We start from the raw sequence: 24,595 nt of genomic DNA, 5'->3' as shown, positions 1-24,595 counted from the left end.
TGGCAAAATCACAGAGCTTTTTTGCAGTAGGGTTGAGAGAAATCAATAGAAAAGGGGGACAAAGTACAATTTAAACAGAAAAACAATGTGCTATAATTTTGCATGGAGTTGAATTATTTAATTTAGAAGATAGTGACTCAGAACAGTGTAACAGCCAAACTGGAGTAAATTTAAACCAAAAATCTTAATGTCGTGAAATGGCCCAGTTTAAGTTGAGTGACTCACAGTACAGCATATAAATTCATGCAATTGTCAAAAATTGGAGAAAATATGATCTATATTCAAAGCCTTTATCCTAATCAAATGTTATTTATTTCTGACATTTATTATTGCAGTAAAATAGTGGTAAAAACAAGTGGCAGAGATTGTCTTTTTTTCCCCTTTCTATAAAAAAAATAAAAAATCCTATGGATTGAATGTGTACTGTGCAACTTAACGTGACAGAAACATTGAAATATTCCTGATAACCATTTCTTAACTACAGATATTTTTTATTAACTTCATAGATACATTTTAAAAACAACAGTCGCAAAGAAAAGACAATTAAGCAAAGAAATGTTTTCAACTTTATTCACTAACACACTAAGTGCTCCCATTACAGAGTAAAATCACTTTTTTTGTACTGTAATGTTTTTTTTTGTTTTTTTTGTGGAGTTTAACAAAGTAGAAAGAATACAGAGTTTATGTTCTACAAGGTGTACACCAGAAGTTCACCAAAAAAAAAAAGAAAAAAAAGAAAAAAGTTATGTGCAAGTTCCTGAACCCAACCCAACTTGCCAGAGAGGCAAAGGGATGTTCCCCCTGGGCCTATGGGAGAGCAGGAGTTCAGTAAGTGGACCAACTCGCTCCAAGATCTTGGCCAAAAAGGGCATTTCAAGATACATTTAAACGTGACATCAAGCCAAGGCAGCGATTTGGAAAAAAAGCAAACATAACTGATATTTTTCCTTAGTACTCCATTTTTTTGGCATTAGTCAATATTTTACTCCAGAATACAAAGCAAGATGGTGCTGCCCACAAATGCATCATGAGGACAGGAACAGAGATCAGTGTAAAAGAGATTATTCAGAGGGAGGGAGTGACAATCGGTGTACAGATTAATTCATTCACTGAAGCCGTGTTACAACAACCAGTTCAAATAAGTTACAGCCAAAGATTCACATGCTCCCCATATTCAAAATGATAACCAGCCTGAAATAATCACACCCTAGAGAGCTCAACCAATAGAGAAAGAGGGGTGTTTGAGATGTAATACTCATATTATTCAGTAACTGATTTAAAAAAATAAAAAAAAGATTTCTCTTTGGGCTCTCCAAGCATACTGATGCTCCCCATCCCCAGTGGGCCGCCCTCTCCCTCCTCCGACATGTCCCCTTCCCTACCCCAACAGCCCTCTCAGCGGATGGTGTATCTGACGTACGGGACCTCGACATCCTCGTCTGTGTCATCATTGCAGCAGAGCTCAAAGACTAGTGCTTTAACATGCTTCCCCAGTTTCTTCTTGGACACCTTGGTCACAATCTCAGTCATCCTATGAAGAACAAAACAGAGGCAAACAATTTCATTTTATGCAATTCTATATGCCTCACTTCTGTCAATATGATTACAATTCAGTATGTCTAAAAAGATAGGAAAAGCAAACTCACGGCAGTTCCAGTCTTTCTTTAAGCTTGGCCGCGGGCATGAAGAAAGAGTAGAGCATGGAAACTCCCTGAGAGAGCATAGTGATCTCCAGTTTGTGTTCATTCTGATGGAGGAACAGAGTGTGAACCACGAGTACACAAAATTAAAAAGACCCTAGTTTGCCTGTTTCTACAAATAATGCTATGCAATATGACCCAATTTCACAATATTTTCCCCCATGTCATTCCGTATAAATATTTAATCAAAATATTCATGTCATACTTTTAATGGGGAAGGAAATGCATTCCACACGTATGCTCGAAAATTAATATAAACAACCAAATGGAAATATACTTTCTTAATTTAATAAATGTTTTAAGTATTCAAATCAAAATAATTAATTCACAACGTCAATAAGTTGTATACTTTACAGTTTAAATGAAACATGCATAAACCAAACTGTATTATTTTTAACTTCAAACTAGAGGTCGACCAATTCATCGGTTTGGCAGATATACTGGTACCGATAGTTGATTGGTGGAACTATCGTTATCGGGAAAAATCCACGCCGATAGTTTTTCCGGGTTGCGTCCGTTGCTGAAGGTGCACAGAAGGTGCACTGTCATTACACAGTACGAGCGCGCTGAGAAGAGACTGCTGGCATTATACAGAACGAGATCGCCTTCTAGAGGACAAATAACAAACTATCAGTGGCTGAGTTGTTTATGTTAACACGCCAGACTGCGCGCATACGGAGAGCGCTGACACTTCAGATGCCCATTTAAAACAAGACAGCGAAAAGGTATGAATACAGAACACTAAAGTACATATTGCCATATCGTTATAAAGCAATTCATTTGTTGACTAGACAAACAGAAGTATGTTTGCTGTCGAGTCTGAGAGGAATAACATTAGTAGTGGCTACCTCAAGCGGTTCAAACAATACAACAAAAACACACACAAACCCGGACCCAAATGTTTTATGTTGCAATGGTTACCATCTATTTGCATTAGTTTATTTCCGGCTGGTGACTTTTAAGCATTCAATAGGCGGCAAAGTTTAATATTTAACCCTTTCGCACGTACGATCACACCAGTGTGATCACTCTTGGCTGGTCCCTGGAGCGTTAGGTCACACCGGTTTGATTAGAACGGTCAGTGCATCACGTGATCAACTGCTAAATTCAAACGTGCTTTCGCGTGTTGACTGGCGCTGAGCCAGATGCAGACGCACTCGGTGCTGTCATTTATCACAACTATTGAGTGTTTTCAACCACAAAATGTTTATTTTAGGTTTCAGAGACTTAAATACACATAAGTACTAGCAAAACAATGATTTTGAGTTTGTAAAATACACACTGATGTCTATGGAAGCAGCAATAATAATCCTTTCCATTAAGTTATAATAAGACGACCCTTTTATTCATATCAGATACACATTGTGTAACTAGCTTCACATTTTACCCTATTCTTTCTCCTAGTTCACCGGCCACTTTACTTTCATGTATTTCATGCATTTCATGAGAACTGGAGGAACTGACGTGTTGTAAATCCAACAGATCCGATTCTCTGAACTGTGAAACAAACTAACATGGCGCCGCCCATTGCGCATACAGCTCAACTAATGCGATCGTTATAAAGGTGTTTAAACAACAAAACACATCCACTAGCACATATTTGGCAATCGGAATATCAGTGTTTCATGCTATAGCTAATACATTTGTGTATATTTTTGATAAAAAAGGCAAAGATCATTCATTCAGTGCTGTGTTGTGGTGTGGTTGCACTGTGTCACGTGACAAGCAATGACGCGTCACCATGGAAACATTAAAGTGACAAGTTCTAAATAACGGTCTCCTTGAAAAACTCACGCTGGGGGGTCAGTTAGAATATTTTAAACTTACGTGTGAAAGGGTTAAAGCTAGTGACGTGATTGCTTTCTCAACATTGATATGTTCATGTAGCCGACAGAAAACGATTTTAGTTCTTTTTTTAATCACAACAATACATATTGTTATTTTAATTAGATAATCAACAAGGGCTCTAAAATAGAAGCGAACGCGGACAACGATGCAGAAGTATAAATGAAATCCAACACAGTCTATAGCGTAGAGGCTCCGGCATAGGTCCGTCGCAGAAGCATAAATCAGCCTTAATATAGGTCTACATTTATGTAATTTAAATACTCTAGCCTTAGCAGATATTTAAATATGGCCATCTTCTTTAAGCATGTATCATATGAAATGGTAACACTTTACAATAAGATTACAATTTTAGAATTAACTAACGTTAATTCATGTTGTAGAAGTATTATTCATTGTTAGTTTGTTAATTTCAACATTTACCAATACATTTTAAATTGAGTTTTAATTTTTATTTTACCAGTCATTACCTTAGTTAATGTAATATGAACCAAGATGATCAAGGTACAATTGTATTGCTCAAATATTATTACATGCAGTAAAAACGTATATTGCATATGCATATAGTTCAAGAAACCTAGCTTATACATCCTTAACAAATGGGACTTGCAAAGTGTTACGTATGAAATTTACTATGCATAGGCTAAGTTTCTAGGTTATAGCAAAAGTAACACATTGGACCTGTAATATTTTAATGTTAGTTTAGCACAGTTCAGTTCAGCATTGTTTTACTTGGAGTGTTATGTTTGTTTTTAATCCCAGTTTCCATTAAAAAAAATATTGTTTGAATAATTCGTTATCGGCATGTACGGTCAAACCTAAATATCGATAAAATCCACTATTGGTCGACCTCTACTTCAAACGGTTCATCTTAAAAACGTGCCATTCATAGTCCTGGATAAAGAAATCGGGTGATTTATCTGTCAAGTACTCAAATGCAACAATAAACATTACCTTGAAATAGTCCAAGAACTGCCGGAGTGTCATTTCCTCTCCATTGGACTGAATGCCCTTCACCTCGAAACGGTCCCAAAGCGTCCAATCAATCTCGTAGTACTGTGAAAGAAGGCGAGAGTGTGAGAATACCGTAGTCATTTAAAGGGATGCCGACATGGCTGCTGTAATGGAGAACGCTTCCGCGTACCTTGTGCTTGGGGGCAGCTATGGGCTCAGAGAAGGCAAAGAAAGGTAGAGCAAGGTTCATGAAGCCATTCTTGTAGGATTCAAGCTTCGTGTGTTTCTGAACGATCTTCAGCAGCTCCAGACACACTAGACCCACCACTGCAGCTGTCGTCGTGGCGATGGCTGGAATGATTTTCCCAGCAATGAGCTTGCTCTGAAACAAGAAAACAAAAGGTGAGGATCTGCAATGATGGGACTTAACTCCCAAGACAGTTGAAAAACCATTTCAGTTGCCCTCTCACCTTGTGTCTATCTGCAGGAGGAATATCATAGTTCTCTGCTCTCAGATTAGAAGCAGCTACAATGAAGTCCATATGGAAGTTTGTGTCATCGTCCTGAGGAAGACAACATAATTAGGATTTTAACTGAAGTTAAGAAGTTCTACTGGCCAGGAAATTGGGGTCGAGTTATAAACGACACCTTTTCAAATTCAATGGGACAGAGCTTGAACTGAGAAGTCGCTTCTATAGAAGGCAACAGTGTCTTCAGTTCTTCAAGCCTAGAGTCATCTGAAAAGAGACAGAGTTGCATTAATAATAGTGTCGTTTTACTATTGTTCAACTGTTTTAAATCTACGTCTACCTAAATGTTCTCAATCACCTCTTCTCTTACCGACTGATGCATTGGCACTCTGCAGTTCCTGATCAGACACGTGGATCTTGACTCCTGACTTGGGTGTGAACTCAGGCACTTTAATTTCCTGCAGCAACTTGGTCAAAGCCGGGCGGTCAGTTGTCATTGGCAGGCCATATGAAATGGCATACAAGTTAGCTGCTGCCATAATGTAGTCCATGTGAAGATCCTGCCAATAACAATAATATCACGATCACTCATTTTCACCATGTGAAATTTCAAACGGAGACAGTTTTATTTGAGTCTTTACACAGCGAATACTCACATTGTTAGTGCTGAATTCTAATGCATGAGGACATCTTTTTGGACCCGACCAGAATGGCGCACCAGAGCTGGTAAGCTGGACAAAGAGAGTGGAAGATATTAAAATAATTTTCAACAAAATTGTAAATTAATGGAAATGTACCCTACTTCTTAAATGCATGTTATAGACATTATTATAAACTAGCGTTTCTCAACAGGGAAGTTTGGAGAACATCGGGAAGCTGGAAGCAATATCTACAACGGGGGGGGTTGAAGTGATCTTGGTCAGCGTTTGTTTAAAGAGTGTAAATGCCAAAGATTTAAGAGATAAAACTTGTTACTATTTGCAAAAGAAAATGGTCTGCAACATCATAACAGGCGCACATCTGCACTAGCGCGTCCTTGGTCACAAAGCAAATCCAAATGAGTTTTCAGTAGCGCAAGCGGGCGGATTGAGTGCTTAAGAAATAGAACGTAGCATCATTAAAGCAACCATAAGCCGGGTGCACAGTGTATGATTTAGAATAGTCCTTTACGGCTGTTGCTTGTCAGACTGTACCAACATGACCCTCGCTGTAAGCCACGTCACACTGTAGGATCTCAGTTGTCAATGTCAAGAAGTGAAGTGGCAGTGAAGCGTTAAAAATGGACGCAAGCAAAAAGACTTCAAACATCTGAATGGTAGTGTAAATATAATAATCCTAATTGTAATAAACAGAATAAATCACAATTCATATTCAAGGAAGACAATTAGACAACATTTTATTTTAAGGGGGGCAGTAAGAGACCAAGATAATGGGCAGGAGGCGTTGGCCCACATAAGGTTGAGAACCACTGTTATAAAAGATTCATTTATGCACAAGTCTTTTTTTTTTTTTGACCTTGTAATGTTATAACTCGATGTCAAGGTTATAACTCCCCATCCTGGTAATGCATGCTAGACTGCTCCAGTCCTTTAGTCTGCTAAATTCCCAACCCTTTCTTATAATCGACTATCTAATTAAAAACTGATGGATAGAACCAAGTCCCTGACCCACATTTTTTTTCAAGGATCTGTTTATGTCACAATTCGGATGAAATGACTTTTCACTAATTCTGTTACATCACAAAATAAAGTAGAGAAAAAGAAAGTATTAAAAAATATTTAAGCTTGATACAAAACACCTTCACTTGTACACATCCAAACCATTTTCACACACAAAAAACAGTTATTACAAAACTTATTTGGGAGGTGTCACACCATATGACATTTTACCATCTGAACTGACCTTTTGACAAAACAAAAACAAATTTCCATTAGACTTTTTCATTATGATCTCAGGACAGTTGTGTTACCTAGACAATTTTGACTTTATGCCTCAATCACTCCACTGACAGCGGATAAATGAGAAACAGACAGGCCTCACCTGTTCTGGAGGGAAGTTGTGCAGTAGCTGACGGATGTTGTTGTTATATTGACACTGCCAGTGGTTACGAGCCCAAGCCACACAGTCCTCAAAGTTGCGTGGTTTGTCTGTCACCAGGCTCTTGTATACTGCCTCTAGGACCTCCAACGGCTGAGCTCCAGGGAGCTTCAGGGTGCGCTCCATAAACTTTGGGTCTCTGGGGAGAAATAAAATCATTACATTTTAAAACAACTGACAGCACCATGAGTGGCAAACTTACAGGGCTGTTCAGGGTGATGGGAACTTACGTCAGATACTGCAAGGCATTTTCAGCAGGCTGCTTGAAAAGTCCCTCAAACTCATCACGAGCCCACTAAGAGAGTAAGAGGATGGACAAACAGTAAAAGGTCAGTTTAGGTCAACGAAAGTACTTAAGGCTCAAGACAACAGAAGTTCAACACAATATTACTTATTACCTGGAGGGTGTGTTCGATTGCATTAGGGAAGTTTTTGAGTGTGCAGATAGGAATGGACTTCTCTGGAGGATCCTGGCTGGAGCTGTATGACTCTGTCAGGAAGGGAATGACCACCTGCACGTTCCCTTTGGTGCCTAGAGTACCAGACTCAAGCAATGGCTTACGGTAGTACACACACCTCCGGTCCATATACATGCCTGGAAAATCAAAGCATGCCGAGTCGATTTCACAAGCAGCTTTTTGAACATTACATTTTGATGTGACATACATGACCAGCCACTTTACTTTCTAAAACTCTAACTTACGGGCATCTACATTGTCAAGAGCATTTGCCACTCCATCAAGGGTTTCAAAGAAGTCATCATCATACACCTTCTCTGTGTCCGGTCCCACACGGTTCTGATGGCCTGTGATGCGGACTGTCGGGTTCATCTGCTTCACGGCTGCAGCGGCAGTCTCACTCTTCATCTTCTGCTCAAAGGAGGGGCAAAGACATCAGCCATCATAAGCCATAAGCCAGGTGTCAAACCGTACCAACATGACCTTCGCTGTAAGCCACGTCACACAGTAGGATCTCAGTTGTCATGAAATGTTGTCAAAAATGGATGCAAGCAAAAAGATTCACATCAAGCCGTTTGGTGACACTGAGCTGCATTTACATGTTGGATAGAAATGGCGGCTAGCAAACAAAACAATCTCTAGCGTTTTTTTGATCATGGCTTTTCTTGAAAAGACAACTGGAAAAAAAAATCAAAGATGTGTGTCTGTGGAGCAAGTGGTGGTTTCTTGTTTTCTCACTAATTGTGCTCCAATTGGTTTTTGATTTGACAGTTCGTCACACTGCAGGACTGTGCCTCTAAACTTGCGACACTGCCAGAATTTTGTTGGGAGGTAAAATTTGCCCGCAATGGTCAGTAATTGGCTGTCTTCGAACATGTCAAACTAGCGATCAAAGACTTCAGATTCTGGCTTAGGATCAGAGGAATCTTTTAGCATCCATAAAATTTGTCTCAGACAGGCAAATCGTGGCCAAAATCATACGGTGTGCACCTGGCTTACGCCATTATCAAGTTCTCTCCCCAAAACTCTCTCCTCCTCCAGTCTAATAATGTGTTAGGTCAATCTCACCGTGACATCCCAGGGCCTGAAGAGGAACTGTCGATTGAGATTGGACTTCTCTATGGTGTCCATGTCAGTGACTATGACCTCGCCATCACCGCTGGCCAACCCCATCATGGCAAAGTTTTTCAGCAGCTCACAGCCAATGGCTCCAGCACCAACCTGAACACAGGAAATAAGTCACAAAAATTGACACTTCAGAAGCAGTGTTTTTTAGTATAATTTTGCTTGTGTTTTTTTATACTTTCAGTTTTCTTTTTAGCTTAATTTTTTAGGTAAATGTTATGTGCTTTTGTAATTTATAGTTCTAATTTATTTTTTGAATTTTATTTCAGTTAGTAATTGACTAAAATTAGAAATGTTGTTTTTCCATCAAATTTTTCTATTTCTATTTTATTTGAGATATCTCACACTAAAATTTCTTATACAATTATTGGGGGGGGAGGGCAAGCAAGGTGCAATTGTTTAATTGGCATGGTGTAATTTTCTCCCATTTTGATAAAAAGCCAGTTTCAGCTCCTCACCAGAAAATATCGCTGTTTGGCTAACAGCTCCTGAAGCTTGGACCCAAAGACAGCAATCTGGCTATCATACCGGCAGTTCCTCTGTAGAAAACAGATGAATGAATAAATTATTCTTTGTATGAAACCCACAATCTTCAGAGAGAGCTGCAAAATTTGACTAATATCAACTTCTCTAATATCAAACAAATACAGAAGACATGGAAATATCTTGGAAAATGAAGGTGATTGACAAGGGGTACTCACAGGTGCACACTCTTCCTCTGTAAGAACAGTTTCCTCGGTCTCAGGTAAGCACTCCAGAGCATCAAAATACAGCCACTGCGTAATGGGCATAAACTTCCCTGTGCAGGCCTGAGCAGATGAAGAATAAAATGAAACATGTAACAGACCATGACAGATGAGGCTAATGCAACACATTCCTAATATACATCTCATTGATCTGAAGTTCAAAGACAATAATGGAAGTCTATTACCTTCATAACCTCCTGGGCAGCAAGCCCACCAATAAAGGCATTGACGGGTGCCAGGTCTCCAGCAGCCACGCAGGACAGTTTTTTGATGAGTGCCTGGTCCAGCTGCTCCTGCTTGGCTGATCCGGTCTGTGCAGCGTTCACCTCTTCAGCCAGAGTCACAAGCTCATCCGAATCTGACTGCAGCAGTACAGAGAGAAAGACATCACTGCTGAGTCACAGAGTCTGAGGCCCACAACTCAACACATTGTTTTGGTTGAGAACATTATTGGACAGAATAAGCTTGAATGTGAATTGATCCATACGCAGAGAAATCTGACTACAAAAAACTAACAAAAGTCTTCACCTGATTCCAGGGCTTCGGTAGATGACTGTGCTTCTTCTCAAACGCATGCAGCGCCTGAAAGCCAATGTGCAGTTGGCCTGGACGATCAAATTTGGCAAAATCAGTCAGTATGAACTCTGGTTCAGCCATGGAGGAGGACAGGGATTTCTGGGCAAAGAAAGAAGTATGCATATGAAATCTAATAGAATATTCACTTAACATGAGTTCCATAAGGTTAGTCCCAGCAGGGGCATCCACTTACAAAGGCAATTTTCTTGGGCATCTTCACTTGTGTGACAATACCACCTCTCACATAGTCCGAGAATGAGCTTGTGTCGCAGATGCTGAAGGTGTAAGGACCTGATGACAGAGGAAATCACAGTCACATAAAACAGATCACTGACCTTCAAACGGTGCATGATTAACAGCAAATTTTAACAGTTATAAAAGTTTTGAATATTATTTGTTATTCAGCAGATCCTGTTCCTTCAGGTCAGAGGTAGTTGACTGATGTAATCAGTAACTTAAGTGATTGACATGTTGTCCAATGCTGATCCAGTTACATTTTAAAAAGTAGGCCAACATAAACAGCAGTAAAACCTGTCAAACAACCAGACATCTCTAGACAACGGTTTTAAATTTGCCAGGATGAAGACACAGATGCATACGGTTTTGACACGCAGTGAGGATGATGATAGAGGCAACACAGTTTGAGTACTTGAGTTTGTCAACAAGCTCTTTGCAGAGGAAAATAAACAACTATTGAATGTCACTTAGCAAAATAATTGAATAACCCGTTTTACATCTACAACTTGTTTTTAATCAGAGGTCTGTGGAGAAGTACACCTTTTTATTACATATAAATAATATCTAGCTTTCCAACCTTTGCTCAGTTAAGTATTTTATAGTGTAGTAATGTTAAACTTCCACTGGGACCTCAGAATGATATTGTCTAATTTAACAAATTTAAAGAATTGTTTTGCTTTAAGCTATTAAAACTAAAAATATATCTTATTTCAAGACTTATTTCACACAATGAAAAACCAGGGTTCCCACTGTCTTGGAAAACCTTGACATATGAGGGGGCCTACATTTACATGTAATTTCAAGATCTGTCACAAACATTAATAAATCCGTAAAATGCCATGTGCAGTTATATAACAAATACACATTTTTCTAGTTATTCAGAACACTAACCTCACACTAAACAATCCCAGAGTTTTAACTGAAAGCAACTTGCACTGACGTATCTTAAAATATATCAGTGTCATTGTTTTGTCTCAAGCAGCACACCAGTAATGTTTTTTTTTTTCTAAGGCACATTTATAAAAGCTACTTAAATACCCAAATTGAACTAAGGCTTAATCCTGGCTTAATCTAAACCCCGTCTATGAAACCAGGCCTAAAATATTATTGTGAACAAAACATTTAAAACTAAAAAAATCATTATCCTTAATCCTTATATAATAAATACAGAATGACAAGAAGAGTCATGTAAACGTAATGATTAAAAACTGTGGTGCCTGAAGAACACTCAGGCCTGGTTTCACAGACAGGGCTAAGATTATGTATGCTTTCACACTTGGTCCGATTGCCAGGTCCGAAATCAGAGTTTGATTGCTCCTCCCTCCCCCTGCTGGACTGTGTTCATATTATATTATTTGGGTACAAACCGCAGTGCGTTTGCATCAAAGCAGCAGCTGTTCACCCTGTTGCTTGGTAATGACGGCACAGGAGAAAGCGGCAAAATGCATAGCGTTGCTCACCTCACTTTTATATTATTATTTTTGAACCATTGGTTTTGTTTCCAAAGCTTCAGTACGTAACAGCACTGGCGTCTATCTGCCGTGAATGTACTGCCGAGGCTCTAAAGTACACTGAAGGAAAGCAGAAGTTAGATCTAAAGCTCTCTGCATACAGTACACACTCTTCAGGAAAGTGAGTAAAAGACATCAAATCATACGTCATTAGTAGCGGTTCACTTCATATAAGCAGCGAACCGTACCAAAATTGTTGAACAATCGTACCGAGTTCACATGAGTCGTACCGCAAGATGTGGTACGACTCATGTGAAATGTGAATTTTTTTAAATGGGGTTATTCACAGTCTCCCCTACATTTAGATAGGTGGGGAAATGCATTGCCTCAGTGCATGCATTGGCTTAGTCTGGCAGTGCCGCCGCTAGCTTAGCATAATGAATGGAATCCTTTGTTGCCGGATAGCATGTTGTGAGTAAAGGTGAAAAAAAAAAACAACGACAAAAAAACAAATTACTTCTTGTGGCCTGCGTATTCACAATGAGTACAAATAGCAATGCAGATTAAGACTAGGTGATTTATTGACTTGGGACTATATTGGGGTGGATTACAGGCGAAGCATTGCTACTTGGGTGAAGAGATATCACGCAACACCTGAAATCCCCCAACTTCCGTCAACATACCGGCGTGAATGTTAGCTGGCTATTTTTCCTACAGTAGTAACAGTGAATGGCGATGAACATGGCGGATTTTGTGAGAGACGAAGAGGGTGACTTCTCAGACAGTCAAAATCCAGAGCCATACCTCTACGAACCAGAGTTTTCGGAAGAGGAGCAGCGTGCTTTGGAAATAGAACGACAGGAGGAGGAGGTTGAGATCGCTCAACAGCCTGAGGACGTGAGTTGGGGGATTTCAGGTGTTGCGATATCTCTGCACCCAAGTTACAGTGCTTAACCTGTGCTTCACCCCAATATAGTCCCAAGTCAATATCTGCCTAGGAAATCACCTAGTCTTAAAGCTCCAGTAGGTAGCTTTTGTAAACAAATATTTGTTAAAACTGTCATTATGTCCTGAAAGTAGAATATGAGACAGATAATCTGTGAAAAAAATCAAGCTCCTCTGGCTCCTTCCTGTGGTCCTACTGCCATTTGCAGAAATACACCGCTCCCGGTCAGAAACAACCAATCAGAGCCAGGAGGAATGTCTTAGGAGTGTCAATCACGCTCGTGTACGCACTGATCACCCCTCTCTTGCACAGCGCGAGCGCGTACCGTCGTTCGTGACTCTCCTGTTCAAACTCGTTCATCCAAATTAACGAATCTTTTTTCAAGTCATTTCGTTCATTCAACGAACGAAATGACTCGAAAAAAGATTTGTTCATTTGGATGAACGATTTCGAACAGGATCACGAACGTGCATCACAGAACAGAGCAAGGCGAGCATTTGTGCTTATAAAACTTAAAGTTTTTTATTTATTTTTGAAATGACCTATCGTTTCACTAGATAAGACCCTTATTCATCGTCTGGTATCGTTTAAAACCCTTTGAAGCTGCGCTGAAACTGTCATTTGGTCCTCGAAACGTTTGTGTCCAATTGAAGTCCATTATATGGAGTAAAAGCCTGGAATGTTTTCATCAAAAACCTTAATTTCTTTTCGACTGAAGAAAGACATGGACATCTTGGATGACATGGGGGTGAGTAAATTATCAGCAAAAGTTTTTTTTTAAAGTGAACTAATCCTTAAACATTATCTTAGTAGCTATAACTTATAGAAAGAGTGCAACCTTATAAAGTTACATGTATTGCAAAATACATAATGATTTGAGGACCAAGTTTATAGTCAAAGTATGGGCAGGCCATAGTCAATGTAAAGCATATTGTTGATGTTTCGTCCCTATTAGTGAATGTTCCATAACTGTTTATAATCCGCCGTCATCGGTGGTCCTGCTTACTAGCCTGCGCGTTCACGGCAGGCTCCGCTGTGGGGGAGGAGCTGTGGAGGGAGGGCTGTAGCGTAGCAGAGAGCAAGGGGGTTGGACCTGTAAGTTGTGCTTGTTCAAATTTTCAGGCTAAGTCAACATTTTCTCAAAACTCCCTACTGCAGCTTTAATCTGCATTAATATTTGTACTCGTTGTGAATATGCAGGCCACAAGTAGTAATTAGTTGTTTTTTTTTTTCACTTTTACTCACGACATGCTATCCGGCAACAATGGATTCCATTCATTATGCTAAGCTAAGCTAGCGGAAGCTCTGCCAGACTAAAGGCCAATTTATACTTCTGCGTCGAATCTACGCCGTAGTGTACGTCATAGGCTAAGCACGTAGGCGACACCGTCGTGAGCATTTATAGTTCTGCCTTATGTCTGTGTTGCTCTGCTCTTACAACGCCAAAACGCTAGTTGGCGGGGGAGGGTTTTAATGTTACAGTGTTTAGATTCCTCGCGGCTGACTGTTTTGAGTTTAGGGTACTAAAAGCAATGGCGACTGAAAGAGAGCGGATCATGTTGGAGTTGGACCTTATCGCTCGGTCACTTGGTCCATTTCCATGTTTCTTCACTGAATTTTCACTGAACTTCTGAGTTTAAAAATGGCGGGTGGAGCAGAAGAACACACCAGAAATACGTAGGAGGAAACGCGATGCTACCAAGCCGACCAATAACAGATCTTGCGGTGCGCGACGTTTAGTTACATTTGAGGGGGTGCACGTCAGGGTACGGTGAAGGGTCTGTGCGTATGCTAAACTGTATCTACCACACGCACCCGACGCAGAAGTATAAATTGGCCTTAAAACAATGCATGCACTGAGACAAAAATGTGTTTGCCCACCTATCTAAATGTAGGGTAGACTGTGAATAACCGATTTCAAAAAAGGTGGCTTGTTCCTTTAAGTGGACTCAGGCTAGGGTGTGCACCAGAGTTCGTTCACACCATCCAAACGAACCAAACTGGCGTCAATCAAAGCCGGGTGTGCACCAAAAGTGCTAGTGTGAAAGCACTCTAATGGCGGTTTCACACTGCATGATTTTCAAAGTAGTCGGGTCACTGTTCTTTTCACACTGCACGACTATCTGGGGTAACATTCAGTTGCAGCTGTGTTCACACTGCACGACTATCTGGGGTAACATTCAGTTGCTGCTGTGTTCACACTGCACGATGGATCGGCCACAGGATGTTTCACACTGCATGACTTTACAAAAGAAAGAATCGTCAACAACTTCTGTGTGGTACGCCAACTATGTTTCACAACCAAACACACAAGAGAAGTGATAAGGAAACGCACGATCACGCGTGCATGAGTTGCAGAGTTGTCGCGGGAGACTGAAATTGTTATTTAAAATGATAGCCTGCAAGAAGATTGCGATCCAAATTGTCTGTGCGCTGACTTTCAGCTAAAAGGAGAAGAAAAAAAACAGATTATGCAGGAGGATATGGTTGGGGAGACGAGGGAACCAAGGATTGCGTGTTCTGCAAAGAGAGCTGGAGGTAAATAAATCTTTTTGGAATGTGCTGCTGGTCAAGCAAATGTTTGTGCTTCGTTTCTGTTTGATATTGTAAATATATCTATTAAAATACTCATATTCTGGTCTATAACCCCTCCCCCAACATCCCGCTGCCCTGTATCTTGCTCTCTCATTGGCTGTAGGTCATCACTGATGTAGTTTTCAGTCAGAACACATTCACACAGCAGGATTTTGAATCAGCGACAGGTCCAGATATTTAACATGCCAAATATCTCACGGGAGCCGACGACTCGTCTGCGATTCTCTCAGATCGCATCTGAGATAATTCACACTGCGTGATTGTCACTCACGTGATTGAGCACCGATTTGCCTGTAGTTTTGTGCATTTGTCAGCGATCTCACAAAACCTGTCGGCGAGCAAAAATCAGGCCTAAACTCGTTCAGTGTGAACTTGGCATAAGCCAGAATAAGGGCCTTAGTTCAATTGGGGCATTTAATTGGGGCAACATGGGGCATTCAGCTTTTATATACATCCCTTAGGAAAAGACACAAAACAATGGCACTGATATTTTAAGATATGTCAGTGCAAGCTCCTTTTTGTTAAGACAGCTCAAACATGCATTTTAGTCTGGGACTAGGCTTAAGCCTTTTCTGTGAAACTGAGGGTCAGCCATTATAAAACTCTTGGAATTCTAAAATTGAAAAGGCTTGAAGATCAAAAGGTTGAGTACCACTAATTTTTTTTTCACCATTTTGTATTCTGGAGGTTCCTGGGCTACAAAGTCTGGATGGGTGTTCCTTGGTCTGTTACAGCAAGAAAACCCCCGATAACTCACCCAGTGTTTTGATCTCTACTGGTTCACAACCATTGAGCTCAGTCATGCCCTGCACTTCTGTGAAAGTAACGTAGTCTCCACTCTCAAATCCATGCCGTGCTTCATCCAGACATGTAACCACACCAGCGCTGTCCTTTTTACACACACGCAAAAAATTCAGACAGCAAGAAATTTAGCTAATGACATTATGAAACTATATTAATACAATAAACAAGGTTTAATGCTACCATCACACAGACTCTTACCTTTGTGATCATTGAAATCATGGCGCTCAACGGCTGCTCCCCATTGGTGTCAAACACTAACATTTCCTCCCCAAAATCACAGAATAGTTGCCTAATCAAACACAGAACATACATTAGATTATTATCCAAAAAACATGAATAACTCAACACAAATAGGGGGGAATTCTTACCCAAACAGCCCACGAGTGTCTGCCACGATAAACTTGATGCCATTATTGTGGCAGAAGTCCCCAAAGCGTGTCTGCTCATCGAGGCTGGAGTTGGTGAGCACAACAACCTGGTTTAAACACAAACACATTTTAGGCAACTCATTCAAATTCAGTTAAACTTTAACCGATGCAAAGTTCCATATGTATGTGGGAAAGCAGGATTTAGTCCATGTGTTCAACTGATGGGTGTAGTCCAGTGGAGAATAATGGCAGTACCTGAAACTGGGTCAGGTATTCGTTGGTGAGGGTGCCAGTGAAGGAAGTTACTGGCACATAGCTGTTCAGTTCTGCCAGTCGAAGCTGACTGACCTCCGCACGGTTCTTCCCAAGATCCTCCTCGCGCAGGTAGAACTAAGACAGACACGTAACAAACACTTATTACTACTACTATTATTACACTGCTAGGTTTCAAATGTGTTCATATTTTTACTTCACGGAACACGGTTATATAATCCTGTTTTATTATGTTAATGTACATTGCTATTCAAATGTTTTTTTAAAGAAATCTCATGCTCACCAAGGCTGCATTTATTGGATCAACAAATATAGTAATACAGTAATATTGTGATATTTTATAACAATTTTAAGTAATTGTTTTATATTTTAATATACATTTATTCCTGTGATTGCAAAGATGAATTTTCTGCATCATTACTCCAGTCTTCAGTGTCACGTAATCCTTCAGAAATCATTCTAATATGTTGATTTGCTTCAAGAAACATTTGTAACTATCATCAATGTTGAAAAGAGTTGTGCAGCTTAATATTTTTGTGATACATTTTTCTCAGGATTCCTTGATTAATAAAATACAAATCAAAAGAACATTTATTTGAAGTAGAAATCTTTTGTAACACTTTACTATAACTTTTGACAAGTTGAATGCATCCTTGCTGAATACAAGCATTAATTTCCTCCTTTAAAAAAACAAAAAAACCACTGACCAGAAACTATTAATTCAATTCTTGTCCTATAAAATACAGATTTAGTTATTTTTAAGTCTTTAAGTTATTTTTAGCCCCCTTTCAATGCTTACAAGCAATGGCTGTTGCATTGACACATTTACAGTTCTTATAAGTCATGCCCATCCACAGACCTGTGATGAAAGGTCCTTCCACTCGGCCATGCCTTGGTCGTGCAGGGTGACGCTCTTGACTCCGCCCAAAATGACATTCTTGGCAATCTCTACACCCAAACCTCGCAGCCCTGAGATCAGAACATTGGAGCACTGCATTCGCTTCATAGCATCATGGCCCAGTACGTACCTGAGAGACACATACTAAATTTAGCCACTACTCGCATGATCAAGTCAGTTAATTTGCTTAAAAAGAACGTTACAAGGATACATCAAACTGAAATGAAGGCCAAACTTACAGCTGTCTGGAGTACAAACCCTCGTCGATCTCAGCATCATTTCCATTCTTGGCCATGCCCTGCAGAGACCGAAAACCACAGTTAACAGACTATAAATAGACAGTCAAGCACATGACTTATTAAACTGGCTGTCTTTCAACATCCAGGCACAGTAAAGAATGAAATTTTACATCTGCATATTTTATATAAATTCAATCAATCAAGATTTAGATTATCAAGTTAAATCCAAACAAGATGGCTTTAAAAAGCCTGTCTTGAACCTACGTTAGCTGGTGTGTGAGACAGTTCAGTTCTGACAGAGTTAGAGGAGGAGCAGTGGGATCCCGTCTTCGTCTCTGATCCTGACACGCGACGCTTCTTGGACAGCGGCGAGCTGGACATCTAAAAAAGAAGAAAACTCAATCTCTGAGTTTTACAAGCAAATATTATGAGCTTGAAGTGCATACATTTTATGATTACGTTAAACAACTGCAATACAGAGAAAATTATTTTACAGGTCACTTAGTTTTGTTGGAATAACATCAGTTTCCCAAATTAAACAAACCAATTAATATCTTAGTAGAGGCTTAAAAAGCCTTTTCAGGCTATTAGCTCTAGGGCTTGCCAAAAGCTCTTGTGTTACTCCCACAAACAACTGGAAAGCACCTGGGGGGAAAAAATTGCTCAGCTGACTGTACTTTTATTAATTAATGAACAAACATGTTTTAAGATCAGGGTATATAGCCAAGTTGGAACAAAAGAGCACAACATTGAAACTTCTAGAAGAAAACAGAGATATTATCATCCGTGTATAAAACATGTAATGTGCAATTCAGGAGAATGCTGAAATATGCCAGAAGATAAATTGTTATTTCAGCACTGGACAGTTCCTTAAATAGTATAAAAACGATTGTACCAGCAATGCAGTGAAGTCATTGTAAATCAAAAGGGCAAAGGGAAATTCTGATCTATAAAACCAAGGCGGATTTATTATAAAAATAGTACTAATGTTTTGAAAATAAATGCATTTAAATTAGCTTGTACTATGAAAATAAAGTAAGATGAATAGAAAAGCACCAAACGACATTCAGAGATCACCTATGTGAGGATTTACAATAATCAAGGTTTGTCTATCCACAGCACAAGGAGAGCCTGATTTCTGCCGCAAGATTAAGCTATTGGGCTATAAATAGCTCGCGGACAGAAGCATTATGTTTAGGTTAAATGGCTCGTGTGTTTACTGGCTCGCCCACTCGTTCTTAACAAAACCGCTGATTCATTAAAACAAAGCTGCAGTGAATGTCACGTCCAAAGACCGGTTCAGTGGCACAAACACTAACGGTATTACGGTTGCCCAGCCCATCCATCCAAAATACCACGTTTTACGTTAAGATATCGCATTAACTCGGAAAGAAAATAAACTTTATAAGGCTCATTAGTTGCATAGAGTTCAACGGCCCTCGAATTAAATGGTATATTCTAGAATGACGACAAAGTTACGAGCTGCGCTCGAGCGGAAATTCCGCATTCAATCGTGCCGTTGTCAACAGAACATACTTAAATTTAAAACGGGATAGTTCACACAAAAACTCACCCTCATGTTGTTTTTAACCTGTATGAATTCTGTGAAACATTATAAGAGTTGTTAGCCTAAAAATAAAAGCACTCATTCACTTTCATTTTTTCCATAGTACTAATGACTGAGGCTGTCATTCTGCCTGACAATTATCCCACCCGGAAGAAAGTCAGGTTAGAACAACGTGACGGTAAGAAAATTACTAAATTTATTTTTGGGGAACTGCGCCTTTAATAACATCAGAAGAATGCCCACAAATTACAATAGCGTACAGATGGTAAAGTAATCTTACACACCAAAATTACGACACGAGCAGATTGAGGTGCCCATCCTCTAATTTGGGATGACCCAAGCAAAACCGAAACATGAATAAATCCGAGCGTGACATAAGCAAAAAATATAATATCGACAATCTCGATTATTACGTAAAAATCAACGGTTACACCTGCTTTGTACTTTTCAGATATTCACTTCCGTTTCGACGAGAGAGAAAAAAAATCATCTGCAGTATGTCAAATCATTAAATGTTAAATTGAACAAACCCGCCAGGTAAAATCCAAACAAGTCTCGTGCCGCTAATCAGATTTGATTAATTTATCGTTAACCGAATGATCACTTAGCAGGCAACACTAAAGGATTTTTAAACGCCTAGCTTGCTACATGCTTTGTAACGTTAATAATTGGAAATTGGTGCAGGCAGTTTACTGAGCTTGAGGCCTAACTCACTAGTCACAAGTTCGCATGCTAACCAGTGAATGAAAGACCTCCGCACCTGCACAAACACAACGATCAGATTTATGACGATCAAAAAGCGCTTAATTATACGAGCATAAACGAGGAATCACTCGCTATAAAGCTCTATTTAAGCAGACAGCTGCTTGCACCGAGTTAGCATATAGTGTGTTAATGGTCCGCCTCTTACCAATAATCCTTCTCAGTCCACTCTCAGTGTCAGCAAACCGCTCCTCGTGTGAAACTAACTTAGATGGTGCGGATTGTGGGATGATGTAGATTTGAGGAAAAAACGGACAGGAACAGCACTGGGCGAGATGCTGTCAGAAATCCCCCTTCACTATCCTGCCGAGTCACTGTGTCGTCCAGTCTGCTGCCTGCCTGTATATCTCGTTTCTGGTTTTGTTTCAGCGAACGGAACAAAACCAAAATGGCAGCTGTGGCACAGGGGCGGAGCTGTTCGGATAAAGAGGAACAGGAAAAGGTGGGCTCGCCAAGAGTGCTGCAATCCTCCGCAGTCGCCCATTGGCTGCCCTACCTATGACTTTACGGAAAAACCCACCCACTTCAAGTTAGTACACGGTATATGCCGGGACTTTAGGGTTCTGTAATTGATATTCAGACGTGCATGAACTAAACCACGTTATCTTTGACTGTCAATATGCTGTGAATAAAGCACTCAGCCCATGCAGCAGAAGGATAGTCACCCAAAAATTGTCAATTTATTCCCCATTCATGTTGTTTTAAAAACTGTCTGACTTCTTCTGTGAAACATAAAAGAAGCTAGTACAGGCGTTTTCAAACCTGTTCTGGAGCAGCCCCAGCACTGCACATTTTGTATGTCTCCCCTATCTGGCAAACCCATTCATGTGTTGCAGTCTCAATTAATGAGCTGATGATTTGAATCAGGTATTTATAAGATGGGGACATATAAATGTGCAGTGCTTGCGCTTCAGGACAGGTTTGAAAACCCCTGGCCTAGTGTCACATGCTACTCTCTGCCATGCATTGTAGATGGTGTAAAATATGCACTATTTTACAGAGCGACATTTTATTAATATGTTGCTTTCAAACATGGGGTTTATTGTATCCCATAGTGTATTGTTACAACAACCATCAGGCTTCTGCACGCATCCTTAATATCTTCCTTGTGGCCCGTGGTCTGTATCTATATTTATTATAATTGTTTTTTAAAGAATTTTTACAATGTATTTAAACACATATTCTAAATACACAATTGTTTTGATAACCCAAAAAGAAGCTCTATTTGCATAAGATTGACAGTTCAGCTGTCTCATTTGGAATTATAAAAGAATATAGACACTATTTAGGTAGCCACAAAAGTGAAACCGGTAGGGGTATGTGCCTCCACAAATTGACACTTACCAATCAGGCATTTGAAATTGTAAACTACCATGAGAGAAAATGCCACAGGTGTCATTATAAAGTGACAACTACCATTCTGAAATGCATTATGAAAACTGACACACCAACCATTCCAAAGTGTGCTGGACCTTGACACTGGCTCTTCACAATGCAGAGTAATGTAGGTCTGTTAGATATTATATTAAACTGGATGTCTATTATAATGTGGCTATATCCAGGCAAATACTTCAAAACATTCAGGCCTCGCCACAAAGAATGCATGTTTACACTGTTAAAATGGTTTTATTTCTTATTTCATAAATCCATGACATTATTTGCAAAGTATTAAAGCCATAAATGAGAACCACTAACCAGATATTATTGTGTCCTTATTTTTTAAATCCATATCAGACTCTGATTACTTTTTGTTGTTGCTAGTGCTACTGTCTAACTCACAAACACCACCTGTGGATTTTCCACTACTGTCGTAAGTTTTGGCACTTATACTGACACCTACCGGCATGCAGCATCATGCAAATATAAAGGTTTCCAGTAACAAATGCGTTTGCATTGTATGTTTTTTTTTTCTCTCCATACAATGGAAATCAATGCTAACCAAAACTATTTGGTTACTCAACAACATGCTCAGCAGAGGAAAGCCCAACAGTTTTTGAATGATGTGAAGTATGAGAAAATTGTGACAATTTTCTTTTATGGGTGAACTTTTGGATTTTTTTTTAAATGGGTCTTATATCCTAAAGGATTTACATGGGAGATACAAACAATACTGAATGTAAAAGCAATGTTTTGATGAAAAATATGACAACGTATTATTTGAGTCGTAATGTGCTGAAAAATAATGCATTTTCGAAGATATTTAATGTCCCTGCCCATTTAAGGGATATAATCACGGTTCATATGCTAACAGTACAATTATAACCACGTTGTGGATGGAAAATGTTAGGCTCATAAATTTGACTTTTCAAAAAGACATAATTTTTAAAGACATTGTTGTGAATGTCTCTCAATGCCACTTTAGGCTACAGCAATGTAGAGACAGGATTTATTTACAATTAATAGGCCTAGCCAAAACTAAATGTACGTTTGATGATAACAATGAATATGTATTACTAGTCATGGGAAGCAGAAACGAACCTCCCGTCAGGTCAGACAAGCAGCATTCTGGTAATCACAGTACATTGTAGCATGCAATGCACCTTTTGCCAATAAATAATCATTCAAATCTGCAGATTATTTTTAAATGGCTGATGGAGGAGCTGAAACGTGCTTATATGAGATGTTTTAATAGACATCAAGTACCAAAACACTAAAGCAGGTGCTGAATTTGGGCTATTCACTCTACCTAATCTAAACTTACAACCTGCTCGATGACAGCTGACACTGTTTAATAGGTCAAAAATATTTTACTAAGGAGCAGACATAATTGATGTAAACCATGTGGGTAAAATGTTTCACCTATGCAGATGGGGATAAAGAGTGGCGTAAAATAAAGCAATAGCAGAGGACCATACAATAATAGCCTCTAAGAACGTATACACTTATCCAAAGTTTAAATGCAGCTAAAGGTAATGAAAGATGCTTTCATAACCTCTGAAGAACATCCCCTCATTGCCCTGCATGGATAAATTTACCTCTCCTAAACCAACAAACCCATAGAAAATGTATTTTCAAAGCAATGACTGCTAAAATGAGGGGTTAGGCATGGGCTTTCTTGTAAATGAGAGGAATAAGCGTTGGGGGATGGGTTGATACTTGTAACAAAGGCCCAAGTGGGCCGCTTATTCTCGCATATGGTGCATAAAAGAAGCAAATGTCCCCTGTGTGAGTTACCTTTACAGCAGGTAAAAATAATGTAAACAACCCCCAACGCATCGCATCATTCTGCCGCTCACGCACCTGCACTTAGTCAAAACCTCACGCGTTGCGTGAGCCAGTTAGCTCGCTGCAAAACACCATCTTAAGATGATAGTTTCAGATTGCAGTTATATGCATACTAAAGATGGCAACGTGGGATTTAAAGAAGCTGCAGTTTACAGAAGAGCAAATCGATGCTAACAATGCACCGGGTTACATAAACGGCTTGAGGTTTAATGATCGGTGATCTAATCAGAAAAGCAAAGCAATGACCGGGTACCCCACATCCCTAACTTGCAAGTTGGATTCAGTAATTGGTCTATTTTCCCTAATGTGAATCTTGAGATAGTTTTAAAGACTGTAATCTAAGCAGTTGTGCAGATTTATGGGTAGTCAAGATTATCTCGCTATCTATCCAGGCTAGCTTTCTTGGAAACGATGCGAGGACGTTTTGCGATAACGTTAGCCTGCAAAAACGAAGCTTGTTAGCTTAGCACAACCTTCTTGCAGAACATGAAGGAATCCTGAAAAATAACCTAAACCATATGACGGGAGAACTAGCCAACTTTTCCGCAAGGATGAGTTGGTTTCTTTCATCCCCGGCTCGTGATGCGCGCATGGAGCGCATTGTCTCGCGCATGCAGTCAACGTTAGCTGGCTGTTCCTAAAGTGGCCAGTTACATTTTTTACAGGCAAATTGTTGCGCCTGGCTAGCTGAACTTCAGCGTTAAAACTTGGCTTCGGCTAGCTGTAACTGTGTTCTTGTGGATACGTTAGCAAGTTAGCATTAGCTAGGCACATAAGTATGCAGAACTCACCACATCCGATATTACTTGGCCTCTCCACGGTACTGAAGACAGAAATACCTCGCGGACAAAAGATAAACAACAAAAAGGTAAAATCAAACCGTTTCGGTAACTTTATCCCTGGAAGTGGCGGGAGCTCCGTGACTTTCCAGTGTGAGGGGAGGCTGGACGGTTGCCTGACCGGCTATTCCCTGTACCGTTAACAGTTCGGCAAGTATTCTTCAGTTCATGAGCGTAGAACAACCAACATGTGCAGAGTTTGAGTTGAGATTGTGCTATTATTCAAGATACAGGGAAATAACACAAACTCGTGTTCATATTATACCCCAGATACATGCATTGCATAGATGGCCAAATGTCAAACGTTTCGAGTAATATTTTATAACAAACGTAATTGGGTAATAATAAAAAAACTTTTATGTAGTTTGTCGAAATCATAATTTCACCATTGATATCCCCCCATTGAGTTATAGAATAGAC

General features: G+C 39.7%; 1 protein-coding gene across 4 annotated transcripts; it reads right to left on the bottom strand.

Moving 5' to 3' along the window:
* Positions 1–553: 553 nt before the first annotated feature.
* On the bottom strand, positions 554–24,591 carry uba1 (ubiquitin-like modifier activating enzyme 1). Of its 4 annotated transcripts, none has more exons than XM_077214478.1 (26): positions 24,128–24,591; positions 18,047–18,163; positions 17,783–17,841; positions 17,505–17,673; positions 16,628–16,762; positions 16,373–16,479; positions 16,203–16,293; positions 15,958–16,090; positions 10,165–10,262; positions 9,924–10,070; positions 9,581–9,757; positions 9,351–9,458; positions 9,108–9,188; positions 8,593–8,745; positions 7,770–7,935; positions 7,465–7,661; positions 7,297–7,361; positions 7,010–7,205; positions 5,626–5,700; positions 5,340–5,529; positions 5,148–5,236; positions 4,970–5,062; positions 4,690–4,881; positions 4,500–4,601; positions 1,647–1,747; positions 554–1,531 (listed from the first exon to the last, which is right to left on the bottom strand). In XM_077214478.1, exons 2-26 carry the CDS (start codon positions 18,161–18,163, stop codon positions 1,396–1,398), a joined length of 3,177 nt encoding a protein of 1,058 aa, XP_077070593.1. In that variant the 5' UTR covers positions 24,128–24,591; the 3' UTR covers positions 554–1,395. The 4 variants fall into 4 exon arrangements, with proteins under 4 accessions (XP_077070593.1, XP_077070591.1, XP_077070592.1 ...); XM_077214476.1 differs by having other exon boundaries at positions 5,328–5,529; positions 24,128–24,369; XM_077214477.1 differs by lacking the exon at positions 24,128–24,591 and adding an exon at positions 20,260–20,542.
* Positions 24,592–24,595: the final 4 nt, after the last annotated feature.

This window comes from Siphateles boraxobius, unplaced genomic scaffold (assembly GCF_051911475.1).
Source record: "Siphateles boraxobius isolate OS27281-9 unplaced genomic scaffold, OSU_SipBor_1 68, whole genome shotgun sequence".
Taxonomy (NCBI): Eukaryota; Metazoa; Chordata; class Actinopteri; order Cypriniformes; family Leuciscidae; genus Siphateles; species Siphateles boraxobius.
This window is presented reverse-complemented; position numbering and strand designations above follow the sequence as displayed.